This window comes from Papilio xuthus, unplaced genomic scaffold (assembly GCF_000836235.2).
Source record: "Papilio xuthus unplaced genomic scaffold, Pxut_1.1 DF826961.1, whole genome shotgun sequence".
NCBI lineage: Eukaryota > Metazoa > Arthropoda > Insecta > Lepidoptera > Papilionidae > Papilio > Papilio xuthus.
In genome coordinates this window covers 4,518,521-4,542,454 of record NW_013531688.1, presented here as the reverse complement: position 1 = coordinate 4,542,454, position 23,934 = coordinate 4,518,521, and the positions used below count along the sequence as shown (strand labels likewise).

Genomic DNA, 23,934 nt, shown 5'->3' with positions numbered 1-23,934 from the left:
TATGTATTTAACATTTTATCTCCCATCTTACAAAGTTAATAAAAAAAATACTTAAATATTCACATACAGCACAATATAATACATTTAAACTCTATTTTCTTCCATAATTAATATTAAAATACAAGTTTACTTTAAAATTCAAAACGTTTATCATTACAATTCAACTACATATATGAATTAAAAACTACGTACATTTTTTAAAACAAAAATACATCTTAGAGATTAAAATATTGCTTATATCATTTAAGTTATATATAAAATACACTATTTAATTCTAAAAATGTATACCAACAGGAATATTCTTACAATATAGCCCATTTACGGGGTATTGGAGTAAAAAATTATGTCCTGGCGACGAATTTTACACGAAATATTGAAGGTGGGATACCATTACTAGCTTTACCTGTCCCGATGTTTATCTGATGTTTATCTTGCAAATTAAATTTGGTCCTTTTCCCGATTATTTTTTGAGCTGAAGTTTTACATAAGTGTGTAATTACTTTACCAACTTAATGAACGATAGTTGATATTTCAATATTCGTCATAACCATAATAATCATCGTCGTCGCCATTTTGCAACATGGCGGCGAGTGACATCTCATTGTTGACCTCGGGCACCTCCGGCTCTAGATCCTCATCATAGTCATCCGCTATTTCTGAAAAATAACACATTGTAGGTAAGTTTAGGACTGCAGAAGGAAAGCAAGGACGATGTAAATATTTCTATTTCGTTACATGAAAGAGAAGAAAGATATAACAACAATCACTTAGGTACTAGTTTTTGTGTAATCTGTTACGATTTATTACTGCATTTTCAGCATTTGGCTGCCCTTTTAGGTTTTAAGATACAAAACTTAGAAACGCAAACAATTATTGTGAACATTATTTAATCCATACTGTAAAATATATTTAGGTAAGTACTTATAGAATACAATATAATGTTACCAGTTTCAGGCGCGGGTTTGGGTGTGGGCGGGGCGGGCTTGGGGCTGGGCGGGGGCGGGGCGGAGGGCGTGGCTGCTTTATCCTTCTTCTTGCGTTTGCGAGGCACAGGCGACGGGGCAACTGTCTCCTTTGGCGTCGCTAGCTTGGATCTTAAAACAAGTACACCATCAATAAATCAATTGGAATATATTATTAAAAACCACATTTCTGTCTACAAAAATAAAATCAAACGTCCAACGTATTGTTTCTATTAACATGAAATAAAAAAACTATTGAAAAAATTCGTACAAATTTAGCTTCATGGAACTTTAGATTGTTACTTACTCGTCTACATTAACAATCCTCGCGGGTGTAGTGGGCACAGTGGGCGTGGTCGGCACTGTGGGCGTGTCCGGTGCAGAGGGCGTGGTGGGGACCGTGGTGCTGGCAGTAATTAGCGAGCCGGGCTGATCGAGGCTCTTCAGTATATCGTAATTGATCTTGGAACTCATCTTCTTTTCCGCCAACATCTTCTCAATAGCCTCCCCCGCGGTCGCCGCGTTCAATGCTACTTTCTTCTTGTAAGATCCACGGACTTTCTTCTTCTTGCCTTCCTCCTTTTCTTTGGCTCGTATTTCGTCTTTTACTGAGAAATTGAAAATTTTAATATATTTACTGTGATACGGTTGAAGACAGAATTCTTCAAGTAAACTCGTTAAAAGACTACTCGGAAAGATCTTCTCAGGTATCCTAAGTACGACAAGTATGTGCAATCTTACTAATGTTGTAAATACGAAATTTTGGATGTATGGATGTACTAGACAAATCCTAGAACAGTCTGGAAGAATGCATGGGCTACATATTTTTTTCTTAATATCGAGCGGCCCGGGTCGCTGGTAAAAGCTAGTTATTTATAAGATACAAAAAACACATGACGTGTGTAACTGAAACAACAAATAATACTTGCACCGATTTATGATTTGGCACGTCGAGAACAAGAATACTATTTTGGAACATGTGCCAACTTAAGTATACATACTTTTTTGTTCCTTCAAGTATCCAGCATTCAAGTTGTTCCACAGCCTGGTCTTGAGACGCGCCTCCTCCTCGCTCATGATGAGTGAGCTGACGTACTCCTCGTCGCGCTCGCTCAGCTGCAGCTCCTCCGCCTGCAGATCCTTGCTGAACTGGGACTTAGGCTCTGGCTTTACGAATTTGTCTTTCTCCTCAGGTTGACCTAACCCGATCAGCGCTAAATCTGGACCTGTAGTTGATGTATATATTTTAACTGTTGTGCAACGGTGAGAGAGATGACAACGGGAGGGAAAGAGAGAAAAGATTTAACAGACAAAAGTCAAATTTCATACTTGGAAGCCATTACGAGTTATATTCTTGAATACTACGAGGTAAAGAGAAGGGAGTAAAATGAACCTACATAATTAATAGGTACCTAATGTTATATATTTGCATGAGAAACGGTTTTAACGGAAATTATTTGAATATCAACTTTTAGCGTATGTGAGAATTGTCTATTTTATCAATAAGTCTTTTTTGTGTATGAACTTACCGAGTCCTTTTTCAAATCTGATCTTGTTCTGTGTGCGGTCTCCCGTGGCTCCGTCTGTCTCCCGAGCAAGTTCGCCGAGCAAGTCCAGCGTGTCCTCCGCCGCGAACCTGGAGGCTTCTACGTCCTCAGTTGAAACTTCGTCTGAAAATAATGGTCATAACTTTTTGTAATACTTTATGAATCTTAATATGATGCGTTGTAAAAAATCAATAGCAAATAATTTCTCTAAATATATTTAAGTTTGTTTCATGTAAAAGTAAAGACATGAATGTTGAAATATAAATTTATCAATTGTAAAGATGATTTCATTGTAGATTTCCACTGTCAAAACACTTGTATAAAACATATTATCTTCACTCTTTTTATCATAAGATGGCAAACAAGCGAGCGGTCACCTGAAATCGCTGAAATAGCGAAGTGACCGTTTCCCAGAGACATACGCAATTGTCATAGGAGAGGATGCACAGAAAGAAAGTATTTTCCCTTTCCATTCATCCTCTCATCCGGAAAGTCCACTTCCACTCTTGTTTTCTTTAAACATACAAAGATATCAATATGTTTCAATATACATGTTTTGTTAGTGGAATTACACGCTAACTTATCTTTTATACGGGCATTGTTTGTTCAGATATACCGTACCGATGCTTACTGGCGATATAGTGGTGGCGGTGGCAGCCTTCCTTCGCCTAGAATTGTCTCTGTCTAATTGTAATTCTATCTCTTTCTGCAACTCAGTAAGTTCCCTCTCACCGTCCTCTTCTTCCATTAACTGTAAGATAATAGATTTCATTTCTATAGTGTTCCGTATTAAAGTACTAGCTGACGCCCGCAACTCCGTCGTGGCGGTATAAAAAAAACATAATTCGTAGCCTATGTGTTCTTCCCGGCTATGTTCTACATCTTTACCAAATTTTAGCGAGATTCCTACAGCCGTTCTGAAGATACCTTCAAACAAACATCCATCCATTCATACATCCATCCATCTATTCATCCATCCATCAATCCTGCCATCTAAACATTCGCATTTATAATATTAATAAGAAGTAAGATTATCAACGGGAAAACGTTTTTATAGAATCATACCTTTTGTAGTCTTTCCTTATCCTTTTTCCTCGCAGCTCTGAATGCTGGTGGGTCTTGTTCCTCTTCCAAGTCAACGGTCATAAACTCGTCTAGTGTGAGGGCACTAGAGGGCGTCTCACCAAACTCTAGTAACCGCTTCCTAAGCGTCGATTCATGCACTTTGACTATCCGTACCACATCTGCTGGTGTTCTTGAGAAGTCATGTAGACGAGCTGCTATTAGTAGCGCTGAAAATAACGTCATATTTCCATCTTCAAGCCTACCTATGTAGCCTATTACTTCTCCTTATAAATTTCCAACAAGGATTTCACTTGGTAAAGTGAAAGTTGATGGAATTTCGTGAAACTCTTACCTGCACCACAAATCCCCGATGGTCGTCGACCGGAATGTATGGAATCTCTCTTCATCCTCTGCACCAATCGCAATGCTGTCATGCTCACGTCATGCTGCTTTACATCGAACTGCAGCTGCGACGCGAACCGTAATATGTATAGACAGGGATCTGCAAGAAAATACAATCTCTATTTAAAATGTTGAATCTCATACGAAGAGAAATGCCACATGGGCGGTGCGTTGGCGTTGCGGTACCGATGTGTGGTACTACAATAAAATTTACTGCCACACACAAATGTTCGTTTCTAATTAATTCTGAGTTTTCTGTCGACAAAACCTTATGAAAACATATTGACATCTCTATCGTTCTCTTTGAAAAAATTGAGATAACAATTTGTTATGTAGACGTACATATTTCGGCAATAATATGAATTTATTTGATGATGATAATATATTCTCAATATTAGCACAAAACACCTCGGTCGTATATCGAACTTGAGATTGGTAAACAATTTCGAGGTTCAATGGTTGTTGAGGTCAAGTGTGAAATGTTTTTAATCCTATAGACTCAATTGGCGAACCAATACAATCCAATAATTCCAATTACTAATAATTTGCATACTTCTCTTCACACCAAAGCAGTCTAACTTAAGTTTTTTGTGCATTGCATACTATATTCGGTGGAGCGATGTTCTTCGCAGGGCAGCTGGCAAGAGCTGGATGAGAGTGGCCGAGGATCATGCTCAGTGGCGTGCCATGGGAGAGGCCTATGTCCATCAGTGAACTAGTATAGGCTGATGATGATGATGATACTATATTCTCGTATTAAAGTAACTACAATTGTGCAGAGTAATTAACTGACCGTGGGAAAAACAAATCCACAATTCATTGTTTGTAAAATCTAATTTTAGAGATGCATAATAAAATATACTCTAAAAGGAAGACGAGTTTACGATTTTTATTTTTCACTTTAGCGTTCTTTGAAATATACACCTAACCCAGATATAAAACATTTGCATAGCAGCTAATTGTATGCTAATTATTTTCAACATTTTTACACAAACACTTTGGGTTTATATACGCCTACATCTATTGCAAAGGAAAGATATTTATTATTTGGTAAGTTGTGTTTGACTTTACGGCTGTCAAAATGACCACACTACAGATATAAACGGGTAGATACACATCCTGTAATAGAGATAAATTGACTTAAATAGTCCAGGGATAAATATGAATCGAGTGACGTCACATTTTTGAAAATCAGTTAAGCCGATTAAGTTACAGACGGTAACATACCCACAACAATCTTTAGTCTTGTGTTAGGCAAAAATTTAACGAGCAGCAGCAATTCATGCGATCTCAATTCGACCGCAAACATAAAATACACATAAACACAGATAACGTAAAGTTGTTGAGCCTGTGTCGTTTCAATTTCACAAGGATTGCGTTCAGAATATCTCGCCTTGCTTTGCGCATACAAATAACTTGAATAAACAAAATTGCGAGACCGGTATGTGCCATTTAAATGAACACGGCCAAATATTACTGGACACACGACTTACGAAAAGAAATTATTAAAAGTTGACAAACATTATTATGCTACTAATTCGCTAGTTTTAATTAATTGAATTGCTAACTTATTCTAGCCTTTTCATTGATAATAAAATAACAGAAATTTATTTGTAACTTTTGTAATTTGAATAAGATGCCTTGCCAACTTTTCTAGGCAGCCAAGGATGGACAAGTACGCGCACTGATAGTCTACGTTCTAGATTTTTCTGCATCGATTATTAGAAACCCAGATAAAACAGAACCTAATAATATCGTCAGATCACACATTACTCAAAATGTAATGACAGGATACTATTGTCTTTGTTTTTGTCAAAGACAATGAAAGAGATGGCAGTATTCGTCCGATTATTTTCTTCTCCAATACCAGTGGTGTAGACTGAGTGTGTTCGGCTCTGAGCACATTTAAGTTAACCTTCTGTTTTTCAATTTCACTCCGAGTTGAGCTAATCTTTTATAATATAAACGATTCAATTGGACTTATTCGTATTACTTTCAGTTCAAGGTTCAGCATCTTTGAGGACATATTTAAAAGTTGTTTCCTCGAGTGTGTCGCAAATTTCGGTCAGTGATTGTGGGTCGCGCCGTTATTTAAGAATTTAGGTGAATATAAAGCGCCATATTTGTATTGTATTTTTTTTTTGTAAAATGACCTGTTTTTATAATGCAATTTTATAATTTATGTGAATATTTTTTTATGTTACCTATTGTTCTGACAGGGCCGTCAGAAATGGTTCTTGTTATTTTAACACCCCTTTATTTCTCTTAATAGTCACTACACTTCATAGTTTGTAACCTACATTAAAAAAGGGTTAATTCTAACCCTAAGAGCCCAGAGTTATAAGCTATATAGGATTAATAACATAACATATAATATGTTTTAAGGGTTCCGTACCTCATAGGAAAAAAACGGAACCGTTATAGGATCACTTTATTGTCCGTCCGTCTGTCTGTCAAGACCCTTTTTCTCAAAAACGTGTGAAGGTATCAAGCTGGAATTTATATAAAATATTCAGGTCTGCGGTCGCTAGGTGCTGTGAAAAAATAAAACTTCTAAGCCAACCCAATCAAAAGATACAACCCGTTTATGTCGTAAATTTACTCAATTTTTTTTTATTTCTATAATTTAAAGAAGCAAGGACTTTAAAATTATACATTAGTGTATAATGCCATTGTAAAATACAACTAAAATATACATGAATGCGGAAATGTTTTCGTCATTCCAAAGAATTATGTCGATAAATTATTTTTTTATAATAATTTTTGCGGACCTAATTTAATTACAAAACGAAATCGATTGAGTTAGGCACCAACAGCTCAAGACAAAAATATTAGTTTAGTTTTGTCAATTATAAAGGCGAAAGTAACGCTTGTATAATTCAAGCACTTGAGAACCACATTTATTTTAATTAATAATTTAATTTACATTTAGAGATGTAATCATAAGTCATATTATTTTGACTTTCAAATGCAATAAGAGTTAATTAGTAACGCCATAATGTAATTTAAAAATAAAATCAGTTTAATTGCTTCATTAAAATATAATTAACAAACAAGTTAAAAGTCTCTCTCTCTCTCTCTCTGCCTAGCTTGCATCCCACATCGTGGTGGGGTCAGCTTACCCAATCCGTCTCTTCCACTTCGCTCTGTCTATGACATCTTCTTGAGACTTAGCACAAGTTAAAATTCTCTATAGGGTTTAAATAAAATTAATTAACTAAAACCCGGAGGCCTAATTTAGTCCTCTTTCCCTTCCCACCCTTTATCTTATAAGGAAAGGATGGGAAGTGGGAGTGGACTTTCCGGATGAGAGGATGCATGGAAAGGGAAGATATTTTCTTTCTGTGCATCCTCTCCTCCGTCGATTTAAGGTAGGCAACGCATATGAAATTGCGAATGTCTATGGGCAACGGTCACTTCGATATTTCAGCGATTTCAGGTGGCCACTCGCTCGTTTACCACCTTATGATATAAAAAATTTAAAAGTTTCAAAATATACGATATTGGATACTTGTAAGTTTCTAATCAAACGACACCTCACATTTCAATATTAGCGAAGTCCAGACTACTGGACATCACAAACAACTAACATTGATCACAACAGTGAGTCCTAACCTAACTAGTTGCCTATGTGTTCTTCCAGACTATGTTCTACACCTCAGCGAGATCCATACAGCCGTTCTAGAGATATCTTCAAACAAACATCCATCTATCCATCCAAACATTCGCATTTATATTAGTAAGATAGTCATTCTCTTTGAAACAAAGTGATCCTGTAAGGGTTCCGTGTTTTTCCTATGAGGTACGAAACCCTAAAAAAATATGAAAATCACAATATGTGGTGTGACAAATGTTGAAATTCAAAGAAAGAATCATCTGATATATCCTCAACTAATAGGAAGAGACCATAGAGGTCTATTAGAGGAAAATGAATATATGAAACAACCTGTACGCTTTATGTCTGTTTGTATGGTAAGCATATTCTCTGTACGGTACGAGCATGCTAATGTCATCTGAGATCGTGATCTGGCCGGTCGATGGACCGTAAGCAAACGGATGGAATGAAAAAAAAACGTGATTAATATTAAATCGAGGACATACGAGCACCGTCTTTGTTACTCCGAGCTGTTGTTAAGCATTGTTTAGAAAGGAATAGTATTGGTTAACACCGACTAATTTGGATCAATGAATCACCATGCGTAATGATAAAGATACAAAATGTTAAGAAAACTAATAGATTTTTTTTATTTGAACATAAACTTGGCAAAGACTAACTAGAAAAATCTAACAGAAAACTAGCTATATCTAATAAATATAGTAGAGGGAAAGAGATCCTATCTTTTTATCAGAAAAATGAAGCAATGAAAAATAAGTATTACAAAAAAATTTCATCAAAAATTCAAATGCGCCAATCTTAAAAAATCTGTGGAAAAATAATTTAAAATTGATTTTAAAGCTTCAAGTTTCAATTGCATTTTAAACCGAATATGAAATAAAAATTTTATACGAAAACTATAATAAAACTGGGTCACATCAAACAATACGATCTGAAGGGGAGATCTGGCATAATAACTGTTTACACTAAGAAGATAAATATTTCATGGATCAATTGATAAATGATTACAAAGAGTTGTGTTGGTCTTGTTAAGATAGTGACATCATGCACTTTCTCGATCGCGGTCTCATTGGTGACAGGTGTCCCTAGGCGTTTGCGTAACAGATTTGGTTTGCCGGCTTGCGCGTGCGCAGTCTGTCGAGCGCATTCGAGCGCGCACCTTTGCTTTTAAACTTAAAAAAAAAAACTATTGTGTGAGTGAGTGAGTGATACATGAATGTGTCCGTGAATTCTTCCAGCTACAGGATGAAATGAAGGGTAGACCCCCGTTCCGACCAAGAAAATTCCCAGTGATATTGGGCAGATTGTTGCTACGTTGGATATTCACGAAAGCAGACCACGTATTTTTCTTATACCGGTTGGTTATTTACAAATAAGGAAATATAAATATCATATGTCAAAAAAAATACAAAAGATATACAAATAATTTACATGTTATTTGTTTTTTATAAGAAATTTAATGTCAATCGTTATTGTTTAAAAGGCAAAGAATTTTCATACATTTGGTAGAAAGTTTTGCTTATAAAGATACTTGTATATACATTTATCTAGTTCAAGAGCTAATAGTGTTATTCTTAGAAACAATTATAATGTTACTTTGATCTTAGTCTTATTAGTCCAGTTATTATTATTTCGAGACGATTAACAAATGATAACATCTAATTATAACTGTTATTAGTTGAATATAAAAATCAATTGCTGTTCGTTAGTCTCGCTAAAACTGGAGAACTGCTGAACGGATAAATCTTATCTTTATCTTGAAATGTTCGCAGAGGTCTAGACCTCTAGGGAAGTTTTAAACGGTGAGAAAAATTCGAATAATTGCCGGGAACTGATTCATTTATTTCATTCCACACGGACGGAGTCGCGGGCTACAGCTAGTCTATTTATAAATTGAAAACCTAGCCCAAAACAACTTAAAACATAGTGCATACTTCTAATAAAAACTCAATCTTTTTAAAAAAGAAAAAGGCATAATATAATAATGAATTTATTCAGCGGGTCTAGACAAAGTGCATTCGTTATGAAGCGATTTCATAGCGAACTTCAAAAATGTATAGAACTGACAATAAATCGATAAGTCACTTGATCGCGCGTCAGTTCTATACATATTTGAAGTCCGCTATGAAATCGCTTCGTAACGAATGCACTTTGTCTAGACCCGCAGTGACCTATTGTAAGGCAAGACATTAAATTAACATTTACGATATCACAAATATATAAAAGAATATTACATAACACCTGATTTATATTTTAAACAAAATAGTATCTTAAAGCAATCAATCGAGAATTTGTAAATGCATCTATATTACGATAAAATAATATTATCATAATTCTTATCCAGTATTCCAGCCAGTTATAATATTATAAAATACTAGCGGTCGGCCGCGAATCCGCGCGGTATTAAAATGTCTTTTTCCATACTATGTTTTGCATCTAAGCCAAATTTCAACGAGTTGTTTTCGAGATACCTTATAACATACATCCAAACATTCGCATTTATAATAATAGTAAGAAGTAAGATATATAAAAAATAGTTCCATACTACCATAACTGGCAATGTATTTAGTAACATAACCATGGAATTTCACTACGATATAAGGATACGTATGTCCTTCTCACACTCTTCGAGAAAAAAAGAGATAACAATATCTTCGACTGTAGAAACTAATAACACTTTTATATCACATTCACAATTCAAACGTTTGATTATTTTGTAAACATTTCGCAACAGGTCAATTTAATTCTCACAGAAAAGACAATAAGAATTAATTAACTGCTGTGTTAATTAACCTCAATCTGCTTTCAACACTAACGTAGTTGAGGCCTTGGTACTTATATATTTCTATGAGTATTTTCCAAGTCAGTCAGTTCAGTCAAGGAGCAGATTATTCCAAAGGCCTAGGGCGCATAGAGTGATCGCGGAGGAGAGCGAAAGCGAGCCCGTCCCGATGCGTTGGAGGAACAGAGAGGTTTAGTGGGTATGCCTCCGCTATGGAGGAGAGTCCCACATAACTACCGCGTCCCCCCCCCCCCGGGGCGCGGAGTATGCATAAAGCATTCCTCTCTGGAAAAAAAGGGCGCATAGAGTAGGACGCGTAGAGGGGACGCAAAAGTGTCATTCCCGCTCAAAAAAAACTACTCTAAAATGATAAGACGGACTTTCTTTTGTTTTTCCAAATGATTTGCAATCAATCCTTTAGTGATGACTAAGAATTCTTAATTCGTATATAGGTTTAATAGAACATATTTATACGAATAATACGCATAAGTAACTGTTCAATAAGTGAGTATGATTATTATTAGGGTTGTAACGAAACCTCGACTCCGCCTCTAAAAGTGCGGAACTTCGGCATTAAATAATACCCCCGCATCCGCCTCCGTATGTTTTTGCAAAGTTGTAAAAGGAGGTTAATTTACGTTGAATTATAATGCGAAAGATATGGAAAACGTTACTTTTTTGTTATCCAGTTAAATATGTAAATACCTAATTTTTCTAACAAAGTATATTTTTCAACTCCACCCGCGTCCGTCGTCCACCTCCGCAACCGTTTACCCTAGGCACTTCGCTTTAACCACTTCAACTCCGTTACAGCCCTAATAATTATCAAATATTATATGCATTAACTAATAGAACTTTGAGATGATTCTCGAACATCAAAAATTGATTTTTTTTTTTAAATCAAAACGTATGTTTTTTTTCTAGATAAAACTATGTGGTAACATTAAGACTTTACGGAAATATTGTTGATTGATGACCAATTGACAAAAAAAAAATACACGACCGCGCTTATAAATATTACGTTTTAAAATATTACAATGAATGTCGAAATTTATTGTACAAATGATACCAGAAATATGAACTCGCACAAACCTTTTTAATTAAAATTATAAAGGTTAATATTATATTTGTAAAGTACAAGAATAAAGGGAAATAAATAATGTTAAGAAGGTTGACACAAACCCTCCACTCTAATTAAACTTCCGCTTCCCTTAATGTGAAGTAGTAAAAATTATATTAGACCTTGTGGAGGATATTTACATTAAAACTAGTGGTTTCCCGCAGACTTCTTCAGTACAGAAAAATAAGCAGCTTATGCTCACATGCATCGGCTAACTTCCTCTTAAAGTCCCGTTAAAATCGGTCAAGTTAATATTACCTAGAACCCAGCCTTGATATACAGACAGACAGACGAAAATATTAGTTTTCTTTCTCAGTAAACGCAAATACATCATGTTTACGAAATATTTTTCGATAATACATAGAGACCCTACAATTTTATTAACATGTATAGATTACTAGCTGTCGCCCGCGACTCCGTCCTCGTGTTTGTCTAAAAAATAAATATATATTTAGAGGTGGACTACCCTTAACATTTAGGGGGATGAAAAATAGATGTTGGCCGATCCTCAGACCTACTCAATATGCTCACAAAATTTCATGAGAATCGGTCAAGCCTTTTCGGAGAAGTATGGGAACGAAAATTGTGACACGAGAATTTTATATATAAGATAAGATAAAATAGAATTGAGATAAAACGACATCATCTAAACGTTACCGTGCCGTCATCTCAGTTATTTCAAGGTAAATAAAAGGGATGACAATATATTTTATACAAGTACATATTACGATTGTGAAATCCTATCCCCAACCGTAGGGTTACTCGTCGATATTTAGTTAATAAAATCCAATCAATTTTTTTTACTGAATTTCACACAAATTGATTTTACCCATAAAAAATCAATACGGAAAAGTATCAGACTTTTATTTCGAGGTTTAGCTTTAAATATTTTATTCAATAAGAACTGGTTTCACTTAAGGATTACGTAATTTTTTATACACTAAAATATATTTAAATTCTTTTTACGTTTTGTATAACAACGTTTACGAAAATACAATCTTTCATTTTGTTCATTAAGTTAATAATTGTCACTGTAAAAACGTAGCATTTTATTTTCGATCCCATACATTGTTCTTCAATGTTTCGAGCTAAAAATTAGGTTTTATATTATTTTAAGCGAGTTAAGTATAAGACACTATTATTTAAAACTGTAGGGTCGCAAAACACGTAAAGTTGCTATGCTTAAAAAAAGAATAAATATAAATATTTGTTATTTGTTTATTTCATGTAATTATGAGTAATGAAATTTTTCAGGCGTCTAAATAAATAATGTGATTTTAGTAATGTATAAATCTATATATATATATATATATATATATATATATAAAAGAAAGTCGTGTTAGTGACACTATTTATAACTTAAGAACGGCTTTACCGATATGACTGAAAATTGGCGAGCGAGAAATTTATTCATTTTACGTTTAGATGGATGTGATGTGTATGGATGCATGGGTGTTTGAAGATATCTCTAGAACGGCTGAACGGATCTCGATTAAATTTGGCATAAGTATAGGACATAGTCTGAAAGAACACATAGGCTATACTAATTAAGTTTTATTTATATATCCACGGGGACGGAGTCGCGGGCTACAGCTAGTATAACTTAAATCTACACATATTGTATGTATTTGTCTTTGACCCTGTTAATGTCAATAGCCTATTAGTTCAATAGTACTAGTGCTAAAGTTATTTGTTAAACTTAACCACTAAGCACCATACAAATGTGTTTACTTGACTACGAAAAAGGGTACTAAATAAAATTATACAACACTGTCTGTTGCTTGCAACTCCGGAGTTATGAAAAAAAAAATAGTAGCCTATGGCTTATAGGTTATGTTTTACATCTGTTGCAAATTTCATCTTGATCCGTTGAACCGTTCTGGAGATACCTTCTAACAAACATTCATCCATCCATTATTCCAAACTTTCACATTAATAATACTAGTAAAATGTGTGTCATGGCAAATCGTTCAAGTACACATGGTTTACTACTGAAATATATTTATTTCATAAATCTACATACAATAGTATGTTTATAAACCAAACATGAATAGAAATTCACGATAAAGTTGTCTTTATAATATGCATGCAATTTGGGGAGATGTCTGCTATCGGTCACTAATTAATTCCAATATCATTATTTTTCAGGCTTTTTTGGTATGCATTTCAAACCCGGTCATCAATGAATAGCAGCGTGGATTTCTTTGAAAGTCTAATAGACGAGGATGGTCGCTTTGCTGAACTGAATTGTCAGGAACCTAGTCACCGTGAACATCAAAGCACTCGTAGTAGACCGCTGGTTCAAGGTAAAGTAAGTCTTTTTAATATGATAAACAGATTGAGAATTACACACGAAACAAAACGTGCGATAAATTTTAATTAATTACTGCTACATTTTAATAAAAGCAGATCAATCCTTTTGATCAGTTTTTAAGTGGATTATAATGAAATAGAAATTGCTTTCCTCTCACACCAGTATCCTAATTATATTAAAAAATACCTCTCACGTTATCGAAACATCAGAATGCTGTGAAATGTTAATAACTCTGTAAAATTATTAGCCTCGCATTTCATTTGATTTCACGCCTAGCTTGTATTTACTTTATTTTTTTATTAATTTAAAATATATCTTAATAGGTTCCAAGAAACAAAATTCACAAAAAAGTTTGTTTTTCGTTACCATATTTTTTTTAAACCGTTTCATAATAAAAATATTTCCGAACGCAACGTCAAATGACAATCCGCCCGCTTCGCCATCGCCCAGTGTTGCCAATGCTACGGTAATTACCGTGTCCTACGGCTTTCTAGCCAACAACTTTAAAAATCTACGAAATTCGAATAGGCTTTACGTAATTGTTTTTTTAAATAATTCACTTTACGCTTCGGAAAATAACTTTAAAATTTAAAGATAAAGTAATAATTATTAATAAATTGTACCGGAAATGATAAAATTTATAGAATACGATAATGCTTAAAAGTTTTTTAGTTATAAAATTAAGAACAAAACGTTGAACACGTTAAACTAGAGCCATTTTGCGCATGTTAAAAAATGTCTCCTTTTTGTAAGTAGTTCTTCCAATCAAACAGCTTTGTCACACAATAAACACGGCCAGGTAAAAAATTTCATTGGCAACACTACCTTCGCTCGGTTTCGTTTGGCACTCTCCGCGACCACAACCGCGCAAACAAGATGGCTGACTTACGTCATTGAGATACGTCCCGTGTTCAGATGTTTAAATTAAAATATTGAATTATACGTTTATACACTATGTCCAATTTGTGTTCTAGAATTGTTTCAAAACCTCCAAAAAGGTTACAAGACAATAGGGATAGTATGTCTGTCGCACAAACAAATACTTGGATGAACGGTGAGCTTTTTGTCTTTGTAAATATTGATTTATTCAGGTGAACGAATTTGTTTGCGTTGTTTATAGGCAATATTGAATATTACTAACAATTGTTTTTAACACTTCCAGCACCTTGTTGTAACACCATAAATAACACGTAATAATAAAGATGAGAAATGACATTTGAATACATAACATTATCGCGTCCTTAACCTTTGTGATTTATAACATAAAAAAAATATTACTTAATCCACAGCAGAAAACATTAACAATGGTGGTGGAATTTCGTTGTCCCCGCCGCATACAGTATCCCAGCGAGAAACGGGAACACAGGTTTCACAATGCTATAGCGGACCACCTTCCCCTTGCGGCTCTTCGAGCTCTGCGACTTCGCCCACAGTGTCACCAGCGCCGCCCCCCGGCACCGCCACACTAGACCCCAACTGGCAAGCCACCAAACCCACCGTTAGAGAGAGGAATGCTGCCATGTTTAACAACCAACTAATGGCTGATATCACATTTATAGTTGGGAGTCCAGGTAAATACATAACAAATTTCCATGTATCAAAATCAGAGTTATGCAGTATATTTTTCATTTTTATAAATACTTTTAGGTCACACACAGATAATCCCGGCACACAAATATGTATTGGCTACAGGCAGCTCAGTATTTTATGCAATGTTTTATGGAGGATTAGCTGAGTGCAAGCCGGAAATTGAAGTGCCAGATGTTGAACCATCAGCTTTCCTTACATTATTAAAGTGAGTGAATAAATATTCAATGTCATTTTGTTATGGATCCAAAAAATTAAGAATATTTTTTTAAATGCAAGATGTAATTCTTGCACTATAACAGTATAGTGTTTATTTTAGTAACTTGTACTTATCATGTTTCTTTTTCAGATATTTATATTGTGATGAAATCCAATTGGAAGCTGATACAGTACTCTCTACATTGTATGTAGCAAAGAAATATTTTGTCCCCCATTTGGCTCGGGCTTGTGTTAACTATTTGGAAACTAGTCTTACGGCAAAGAATGCATGCCTTCTGTTAAGTCAGTCTCGATTTTTCGAAGAGCCAGAACTTATGCAGAGGTGCTGGGAAGTAATTGATGCTCAGGTATGTGAGTCAACTGAAAATTTAGGAACCATCTGTCTCAATTCATCCTCATCCTATAGTAGTCTAACAATGGAGCTCTCTGAATCATCTAGTCGAAACTTCTCAAGTCCCGAATGTAAAGATATATCTTCAGATAATCTTCATAGTTTTTGTAATTAATTTTTTTTTTTGCTTTAAATGTAAGTTGTTGAAAAATGGAATACTCAAATTTGGTTGTGACTTATAAAATTAATAATTTGTTATTCAAATTGAAAGTCTTGTAACATTCCAATTAATATTAATTATTTATTTTGAGGTGTTCAGCTCCCATGTAATAATATTTACTTAATATATTAACTGCAATACATTTTGTAAGTGGTTGTTGTCTGCATGATAAGTGTCAAGTATGTAATTGATGTTAGTGTCAAATGTGACCTTGTATCATTTGAATCTTTATAAAGATCTTAATAAACTATTGACCAAATTGTATTGCAGTTTTAATGTACCTGTCACCTGAAATAACCTCAGTTATAATTTCATTGTAGGCGGAGATTGCCCTGACATCTGAAGGGTTTGTCGATATTGATGTCTCAACTCTGGAGTCAGTTTTAGCCAGAGAAACACTAAACTCTAAAGAAATTAACCTGTTTGAAGCTGCTTTGGCATGGGCCCAGGCGGAATGTGTTCGCCGAGAAATAGAGGCCACTCCAGCCAATAAGCGAGCTATGCTGGGAAGTGCCATATATTTGATTCGCTTCCCTACTATGTCATTAGAGGAATTTGCAAACAGTGCTGCACAACTCGGTATCTTGACTCCACAAGAAACAATTGATATATTTTTACATTTCACTGCATCAAATAAGCCACAACTCTCATATCCTGTCAAGCAAAGAGCGGGACTTAAAGCTCAGGTAACAAATCACATTCTTAACAGTTATAAATGTCATTGGTTTTTTCCAAAGACTACAATATTTAATTGGTTTTTCAGATCTGCCATAGATTCCAGTCATGTGCATACCGTAGCAATCAATGGAGGTACCGTGGCCGTTGTGATTCAATACAATTTTGTGTGGACAAGAGAATATTTGTTGTTGGATTTGGATTATATGGATCTTCCAATGGTGCAGCAGATTATAATGTCAAAATTGAGTTGAAACGTTTAGGCAGAGTACTCGCTGAAAACAATACGAAATTCTTCTCTGATGGATCAAGTAACACTTTCCATGTTTACTTTGAAAATCCAATACAAATTGAACCAGAATGTTTTTATACAGCATCTGCAATTCTTGATGGCAGTGAATTAAGTTATTTTGGACAAGAAGGTCTAAGTGAAGTTTATATGGGGACAGTGACTTTTCAATTCCATTGTTCATCGGAAAGTACTAATGGGACAGGAGTGCAAGGAGGACAAATACCAGAACTCATCTACTATGGACCTACAATGAACACTTCCCTTCCAAATCCCAATGCAAGTGATGACTGACGATTGAATAGAAGAAGACATCTCATAACTCAATATAGTTAAGTAGATTTACATTTCACCATGATTCAAAGAGAAAATTTGAATATTTATATTATGTATCATTCCCAAATGTTAAATTATTTTGTTGGATATAAAAATCTTGTGTATATTGTTGATCTTGGATAGAAAATAAGTACCTAAAAATGTGATATGGGTGTTGTAATAGCTCTCTATAAATTCATAGGTGTAAGGCAGCTGCATCATTATTCATACAAAATTTTCATTGCAATAAATTAATAGCTTGATTTTGTATTTCGTGTTTTATTCATGAACCTAATAATCTATTACGTTCATACCTATCATATATGTTTAACTATATACTAATATCATTTCTATTTCATAAATCAACCTTTAATTATATACTTCAATGTCACACTATAAAAATTAGATTTAAATCTATGTACCACTTCATTTTGAATTAAAGAACACTAGTAAGTACTGGTATTATTTTAATACTAAATATGAATTTATAAATAAATATTTATAAATAGAACTTCGTGTATTTGTGAATGTATGTCAGGGATAAACTCCGAATCTAGCAATCTGATTGTAAAGCTATTGTATTATATAATGTAACATAAAAGATTTCTTACATCACTTATTGACTTTGTTAAGCTAAGTCAGGATATGAAACTAGTTAAATAAACACTTACCTGTAGGAGGTATGTTGATGCAAAGTTTGCGGGACAACTTGAAGTAGATACGTCCAAGTTGGTAGCAGCATATTTGAAGTGCATCACTTATGTCAATCAAGAGATCTGGGTTAATTTGCTAAAGAAATATTAAATGTGTTGTTATACATTACAACTTTTTCAATATGAAAATTAACTTGCCAGATTACTTTACAATAAACATTGTACTTAAGTAGCTAAAACACGTGTTTAGTTGTGTTAAAAAAAAATCATAGATGTAGAACATAGTCTGAAAGATGACATAGGCTATTAATTATGTTTTTTTTATTCCAATTGGGTTGCAAGTAAAAAGGAGTTACTAAATAAAACTCGGATTTTCCTTTTAAAATAATGGAAGTATCTGTTTTGAGTAAAAAATAGTGTAGTTCAGATTACCAAATATAATGCTAACATCAAAAAATTTAAAATCTTTTTTAATTAGGATGTTAAAAAAGGATACGTGCAGTGCCTTCTGTTCTGCAGGTCATGTACACACAAGCTGCTTGTGTAAGGTTAGCTGGTCTTCCAATTGTTAAGTGACGAGACAATGCCATCTTAAAAAAATTGCAGGCAATATCAATGCATTGCTGATTAAGACGAAGTTGTTGACAAAGAGCTGTGATGCCTTCTCTCGCTTTTCTCAATGTAACCTCTCGGGACTCTTGTCCTATGCCTACACAAGCTGAAAATAAAAAAATATATTTTAACCACAACCACATTTTACATAATTAAAAAGAAATAACCAGGCAATAGTTGGTGATCAGCTCTTTAGGACTAATTGATGATTGCAGGGGATAATAGATCAGGTAAGTAATATTTTTAAAAGAAGATTTGAAGTAGAAGGTAATAAGCAAAACATTATTTTTTTTTAGTCTTGAACTAATTACCTCTTCCGAATCCCGAAGCTCCACCTTTTGACTCAGCGGATACGAATTGACCAATAGCTGAAGAGCCACCATGTGCGTTTTCTTGAAATTCAACTTCTGAAACTATTATGTTATCCTCAAGCACTGAACCACAGTTCGTGCACACAGCATCACCTCGCGCCGGGTCTACTTCTATCTCAGAGGAACCGCAATGCTTGCACTTTTTACCAGACATCGTGTTTTATGGTGAGGCTACCGAAAGATATATTACTATTTGAATCCGCTTTACTTTATGATTTTTATGAGCTAAAAGAAGTGACAAAAGTTATATTTCCAGCATCCCTCGCAGTAATTTATTCAAAAATAAAAGCACTATCTTCTGCAATCAGTATAGTAAGTACCAGTAGCAAATTAGAGTTGTTTGGTTTGATAATTTGATATGCTGAATAAGTTTAGTTTATCAGACTGTCAGTGTCACTCAAAAAGCGTATGAAGCTGTCACTGCCAAAATATTTTCGCGGTTTCATTTTGCAAAATAGATAATTTTACGTTGTTATGATATTTTTCATTTAATAAATAATTTTCGGAATCAAATTAAATTGTGTAAATTAATAGATAATTTAAGTGCTTATAGTTTATCTTATCGATGCTTTTAATTGAATTTTATATGCTGCCGATTTTTATTCTATAAATAATGATTTAAATTGATTTGTGAAAAGCTCCAAAATGTTATACTTTCAATTTATCTTTCGTTTTCTCCCTTTATGAAACTTGTCTTTTATCAACTTTTTTCCTCCTTCCCTTCACCGACAATCCGGCATTCTTCGCATTCATAAAAAATGACGTCACAGATAAGATACGCCATGATTGGCTGAGTATCACGGCATGTAGTTAAAAATAGCCGATGAGATCACCCTTCAAATTGTTGCGACCAAACTAAAAAGTCATATCTGAAAAGTATGTTCTAGTAACGCAAAAGTGGGCGGTTAGGACATTTCGTAACACCAATGTAAGAAATTCTTAGGAGAAGGGCATCCCCAAAGCGAAGACGACGTCACCGTGCAAACTGCACTGATGACTCATCAATGTTGTGTTCTCGTTCGTGTATAATTTCTTTGACGCGTTTTATTTTGTTGTTGTTACTGTCATAATTAGAACTGTCAAATTTGTGAAACGTCGTTGAATGTTCTATAGTTATCACGATTTCATGTTAATGCGATAACGTTAAAAACAATTACGTAAATCATCTTCCGTGTTTTACTTTGAAAAGAACTTGAACTAATGACGATGAAGCTGGAAGTTAGTGATAGTCAATCGAACCACTCAGACTTTTCGTGTGATAGTCAGTCCTCACAGGGCTCCTCTACGAATGATTTCACACCAGCCGTCCCGACCTCCAGGTCCCTCACGCTCACGGTAAGTGACCTTTGGAGTCTGTTGAAATAACGACGTCATTAAACATGTTATTTATAAATAGAAGAAAGATAAAATTCGTAGTATGCCTTAACTACTAAGCTTTTCTTTAATTTATTTGACAATGTCTTCAAATACAATATTAATACTGAAATCATAGAGATATAACCTATAGATACCTAATCAGGACTACTAAAATGTTGTTAAAAGAAGTCCTCCGGAGGCTTTTCATAAGGGTAAATTCTCTCAGTATTGACAAACTTTCATAAAATATTATGTTTTTATGACTGGTATTAATATATTGTATTTAACATTCATTGATCAAGAAAAATGTTAACTTGGAAACAAAACTTGTATAATGAAAGGGAAATGAAAAGAACTTAGTGTGTATCATATTGATAAATGTAACAGTGATAATTTTTCAAGATTTTCAATAATTTATGAAGTAATAGAAAATAATATCAAGAATAGTTTCCTGCCACTATTTACCGTATTTAAAAAAATCTGAAAGTATTAATGTTTGATATCTGATAAAATCTGCACTTTGTTCATGGTCATTATTTTCTAATGGTGTCCAATACATAAATATTTTAAACTTTTAGAAACTAAGACATTCAGTGCTACTGAATCACTTTTCTGCGTTCATTTTCATGTAAAAAAAAGTACCATGGAACATGTTATTGACAGCACCTGTTATCTTTTCTTATGAGGATTGTAGATAGGTTTCTTGTGAATTGTGATAATATTCAGATAAGATTCAGTTTTAATACACTTGTAAATATGTGTATTAGTCATTGTTATTTTTATACTTATATCTTATGTCATGGATGTTGAAGTAATTTGGTTCAATTCTTATGTTGCATTTTCAATGTTACCTGATTTATTTTTAAATCTGTTTAGGTATTTCGAAAAACTATCTAATGTTTTCAGTATTCTTTTTGTTCAGATATGTGAACTACTAAATTCTTTTCTTGCAATGAAGAGTTCTAATTTCAAATGGAAATCGCTATTTTACATTTGGAACCTGTGATTTTGCATGGCATATTGATATAAAAAAATTATAAACTATTATGGTTTATGGGAACTGTTATGGTTTATGGGAACCTTATTGTGTTTTCTCCTGTTAAATAAATAAAAATAACAGTATGTTTGACAATTTACATTGAACTTTTTAAACTGCGGAGGATTAATTTTTTTTAATTTAATTCTAGAGGGTATCCCCGAGGTCCGAGGTATATACTCTCAGATAATTAGATGTTATTTTGACCGGAATTATATGAAAGAATAAAAGTAATATGTTATTAAGTTTATTTAAAGGTAGTTTATTAACATTTTTGACCCCATGCAGTACTGGCTCGTATTCTGGTACATGTATGCAAATTATAAAGACAATAAAACCACACCACAAAGATTTATACGTACATCTGTTTTTTCTGAATATTTTAACCACAACCAAGAATGGTGCCAAAACTATGAAATTTCTACTAAAATTTACTATGTATGTAAACTGTCAATTGAGTTTTTATTAATTGTGCCTTTTGATTGAAAAATAAGGAAAATGTTCTCTTCGAAAGGAAGGCGATGACCGACTCGATGACGTCATTGATTCTCGGAAAAACTCAGACCGCGCGTCTTGCTGCCAACATTGCTAGCCAATTATCTCTTAATGGTATAGCGTTTCAACAAAATTGTTACATAAAAAATTATAGCATAATTGATACATGTAGAAATCTATAATATAAGGAAAGACATGACTTTTACGTTGTAAATAAAAATTAAAAGACGTTATAAAAAAATCTATTTTTACATTAACAAAAAAAAAATGTTTAACAAAATATGTAACTTAAAAAAAGTAAAATATTGTTTTTCCTTTTAAAATATTGCGATTTATTTATCAAGTTGTTTAAAATTTACTGCGAAAAGGACTGCATTACGATGTTTGTTAAAAAAATTGATTGCTTCGGTTATTCCGCGAACGAGTTTCAATTATTTTTCAACGACGACCTTGACAATCACTACAGTGAATTGATGGTGTTAATGTCAACAAATAAATTCGATAAAAGTGAATTTTCTTTGTTGCAAAATATGTATATGATTTTCTTAAATAGTTCTATAAAATTTATATTACTACCCAAGACTGTATACGAATCAAATTCGATATAGCCCTTACAATAGCATAATTTAATAGACTTTGAAGCTTAACCTTGTTTAACCTGTACCAAATCTGTACAAAAATAAATTTTACAACAGTAGGAACACACGTGTAGGAATATAATTGTCAAATATATTTATGTAACTCGAAACTTGTTTAGTCAAAATCCTTAGTAAGTTAAAAACTACGCTGTTCCCTTCCACTGCACTCTCAGACAATCGGTATCTCTAATTATTTGGACTTTGTAACTTGAAATGAATGTTCCCTGTGTACGCATTTTTATACTCGATAACTCGTATTTAAAAAATCAGACACTACGTCGTCGAAATGAGTAAAATATAATGACGTATTATTAGGAATTCCCTGTCAAATATTTCATGTCTTGAAGTTCCTGTTAAATCGATGTATTTGCATTTTCATAATGCCAAGCATTAGAGATATCAAAATTCTCCCGCACTAATATTCCTACAGTCAAAGCATTTTATATAAAAGGTCGATTCTTGTCATTATTAGAACCATAACTGTATTTTAACCATATCGAAATTTTGTGAATCATTTGGTCGTTAGGCAAATGAGTTTTACTTAATGACATCAAAAATCAAGGTTTAAACATTAAAACGGTTGCAGCAAGTAGGTCTTTTATTGCGTCATTAAAATGGGAAAACTGTAAAAAGGTGACTTGCACATTTTATCGGAAAAGTTCAGTATTTTTTTCATTACTGTCCTGTTAGAATCATTATTGTGGTCACGTAAGTTTCTACCCTTAAGGTTACCCTTTTAATATAGGGAAAGAATGAAAAAAATATGGAATAGGTATAGTCTACAATACGTGCATTTATCATTGGTTTCTGAGACCTAAATCTGTATAAATGTGTCCTCATCGTCATTACATTTAACAAAACAGAGGTAACAATATCTTTTAAACGAAGATTTTGGTATTAGAAACCCAAGGTTAATGTTGCTTTTTCGTAAACACTGTAACTATGGTTCGTTTTATTTACGTTCGTGATCACAACGATTCTGCGAACTGGGTGCTTTCTGTTGCTCGCGTGTTTTCACTGTCCACCCTTGAACTAGAGCTATATGATTCATTGTTTCAAGTATAAGGTCATATCAAATTATAATCTGTTTTCTAATACTTTTTAATTTGTTTACATCTTTCTACGTATCATAGACAAATTAAAATTATTAATAGCTGTCATCCCTGACTCCGTTGCGCGAAATTGAAAAACTTTGTAGCCTGTGTGTTCTTTCAGGCTATGCCAAATTTCAGTGGCACCTATGTCGCTGTTGTGGAGATGGAGAGAGAGAGTGGATTTATAATATTAGTAAGATTATTTACGTTTGTTATATTTATTATAATACTTTAT

The 23,934-nt window shown here is 33.7% G+C and overlaps 3 protein-coding genes across 7 annotated transcripts in view; 2 read left to right on the top strand and 1 right to left on the bottom strand.

Annotated features, from left to right (window-relative positions):
* Positions 1-266: 266 nt before the first annotated feature.
* On the bottom strand, positions 267-19,480 carry Brf (Brf RNA polymerase III subunit). Of its 2 annotated transcripts, XM_013315522.1 has the most exons (12): positions 19,401-19,480; positions 19,021-19,305; positions 18,594-18,815; positions 18,116-18,220; positions 3,927-4,076; positions 3,575-3,801; positions 3,131-3,260; positions 2,492-2,632; positions 1,964-2,188; positions 1,270-1,570; positions 946-1,094; positions 267-656 (listed from the first exon to the last, which is right to left on the bottom strand). In XM_013315522.1, exons 2-12 carry the CDS (start codon positions 19,232-19,234, stop codon positions 532-534), a joined length of 1,989 nt encoding a protein of 662 aa, XP_013170976.1. In that variant the 5' UTR covers positions 19,235-19,305; positions 19,401-19,480; the 3' UTR covers positions 267-531. The 2 variants fall into 2 exon arrangements, with proteins under 2 accessions (XP_013170976.1, XP_013170975.1); XM_013315521.1 differs by having other exon boundaries at positions 19,021-19,479.
* lute (BTB/POZ domain containing protein 3 lute) lies at positions 8,714-17,714 on the top strand. 4 transcript variants are annotated; one of them, XM_013315524.1, is made up of 7 exons: positions 8,714-8,949; positions 13,643-13,800; positions 15,101-15,379; positions 15,456-15,603; positions 15,745-15,961; positions 16,486-16,851; positions 16,929-17,714. In XM_013315524.1, the coding sequence occupies exons 1-7, from the start codon at positions 8,843-8,845 to the stop codon at positions 17,421-17,423; spliced, it is 1,770 nt and encodes a 589-aa protein (XP_013170978.1). In that variant the 5' UTR covers positions 8,714-8,842; the 3' UTR covers positions 17,424-17,714. The 4 variants fall into 4 exon arrangements, with proteins under 4 accessions (XP_013170978.1, XP_013170977.1, XP_013170980.1 ...); XM_013315523.1 differs by having other exon boundaries at positions 15,098-15,379; XM_013315526.1 differs by lacking the exons at positions 8,714-8,949; positions 13,643-13,800 and adding an exon at positions 14,637-14,862.
* A 508-nt stretch (positions 19,481-19,988) lies between the features above and the next one.
* Positions 19,989-23,934, top strand: part of kay (transcription factor kayak) — a 36,575-nt gene continuing 32,629 nt past the window's right edge. Inside the window, exon 1 of the mRNA XM_013315368.1 lies at positions 19,989-20,415. Within this exon, the coding sequence (XP_013170822.1) occupies positions 20,281-20,415 (135 nt within the window). The 5' untranslated portion in view covers positions 19,989-20,280. The remainder of the gene's footprint in view (positions 20,416-23,934) is intronic.

Coding starts and splice junctions, on each gene's coding strand:
- lute (XM_013315523.1), top strand. CDS start 8,843: ATGAAGGGTAGACCCCCGTTCCGACCAAGAAAATTCCCAGTGATATTG. Junction 15,604..15,744: donor GCTTTCCTTACATTATTAAA/GTGAGTGAATAA, acceptor TTTCTTTTTCAG/ATATTTATATTGTGATGAAA. Junction 15,962..16,485: donor GGGAAGTAATTGATGCTCAG/GTATGTGAGTCA, acceptor ATTTCATTGTAG/GCGGAGATTGCCCTGACATC.
- Brf (XM_013315522.1), bottom strand. CDS start 19,234: ATGTCTGGTAAAAAGTGCAAGCATTGCGGTTCCTCTGAGATAGAAGTA. Junction 18,816..19,020: donor AGCTTCGGGATTCGGAAGAG/GTAATTAGTTCA, acceptor TTTTATTTTCAG/CTTGTGTAGGCATAGGACAA. Junction 18,221..18,593: donor CAGAACAGAAGGCACTGCAC/GTATCCTTTTTT, acceptor AAATTAACCCAG/ATCTCTTGATTGACATAAGT.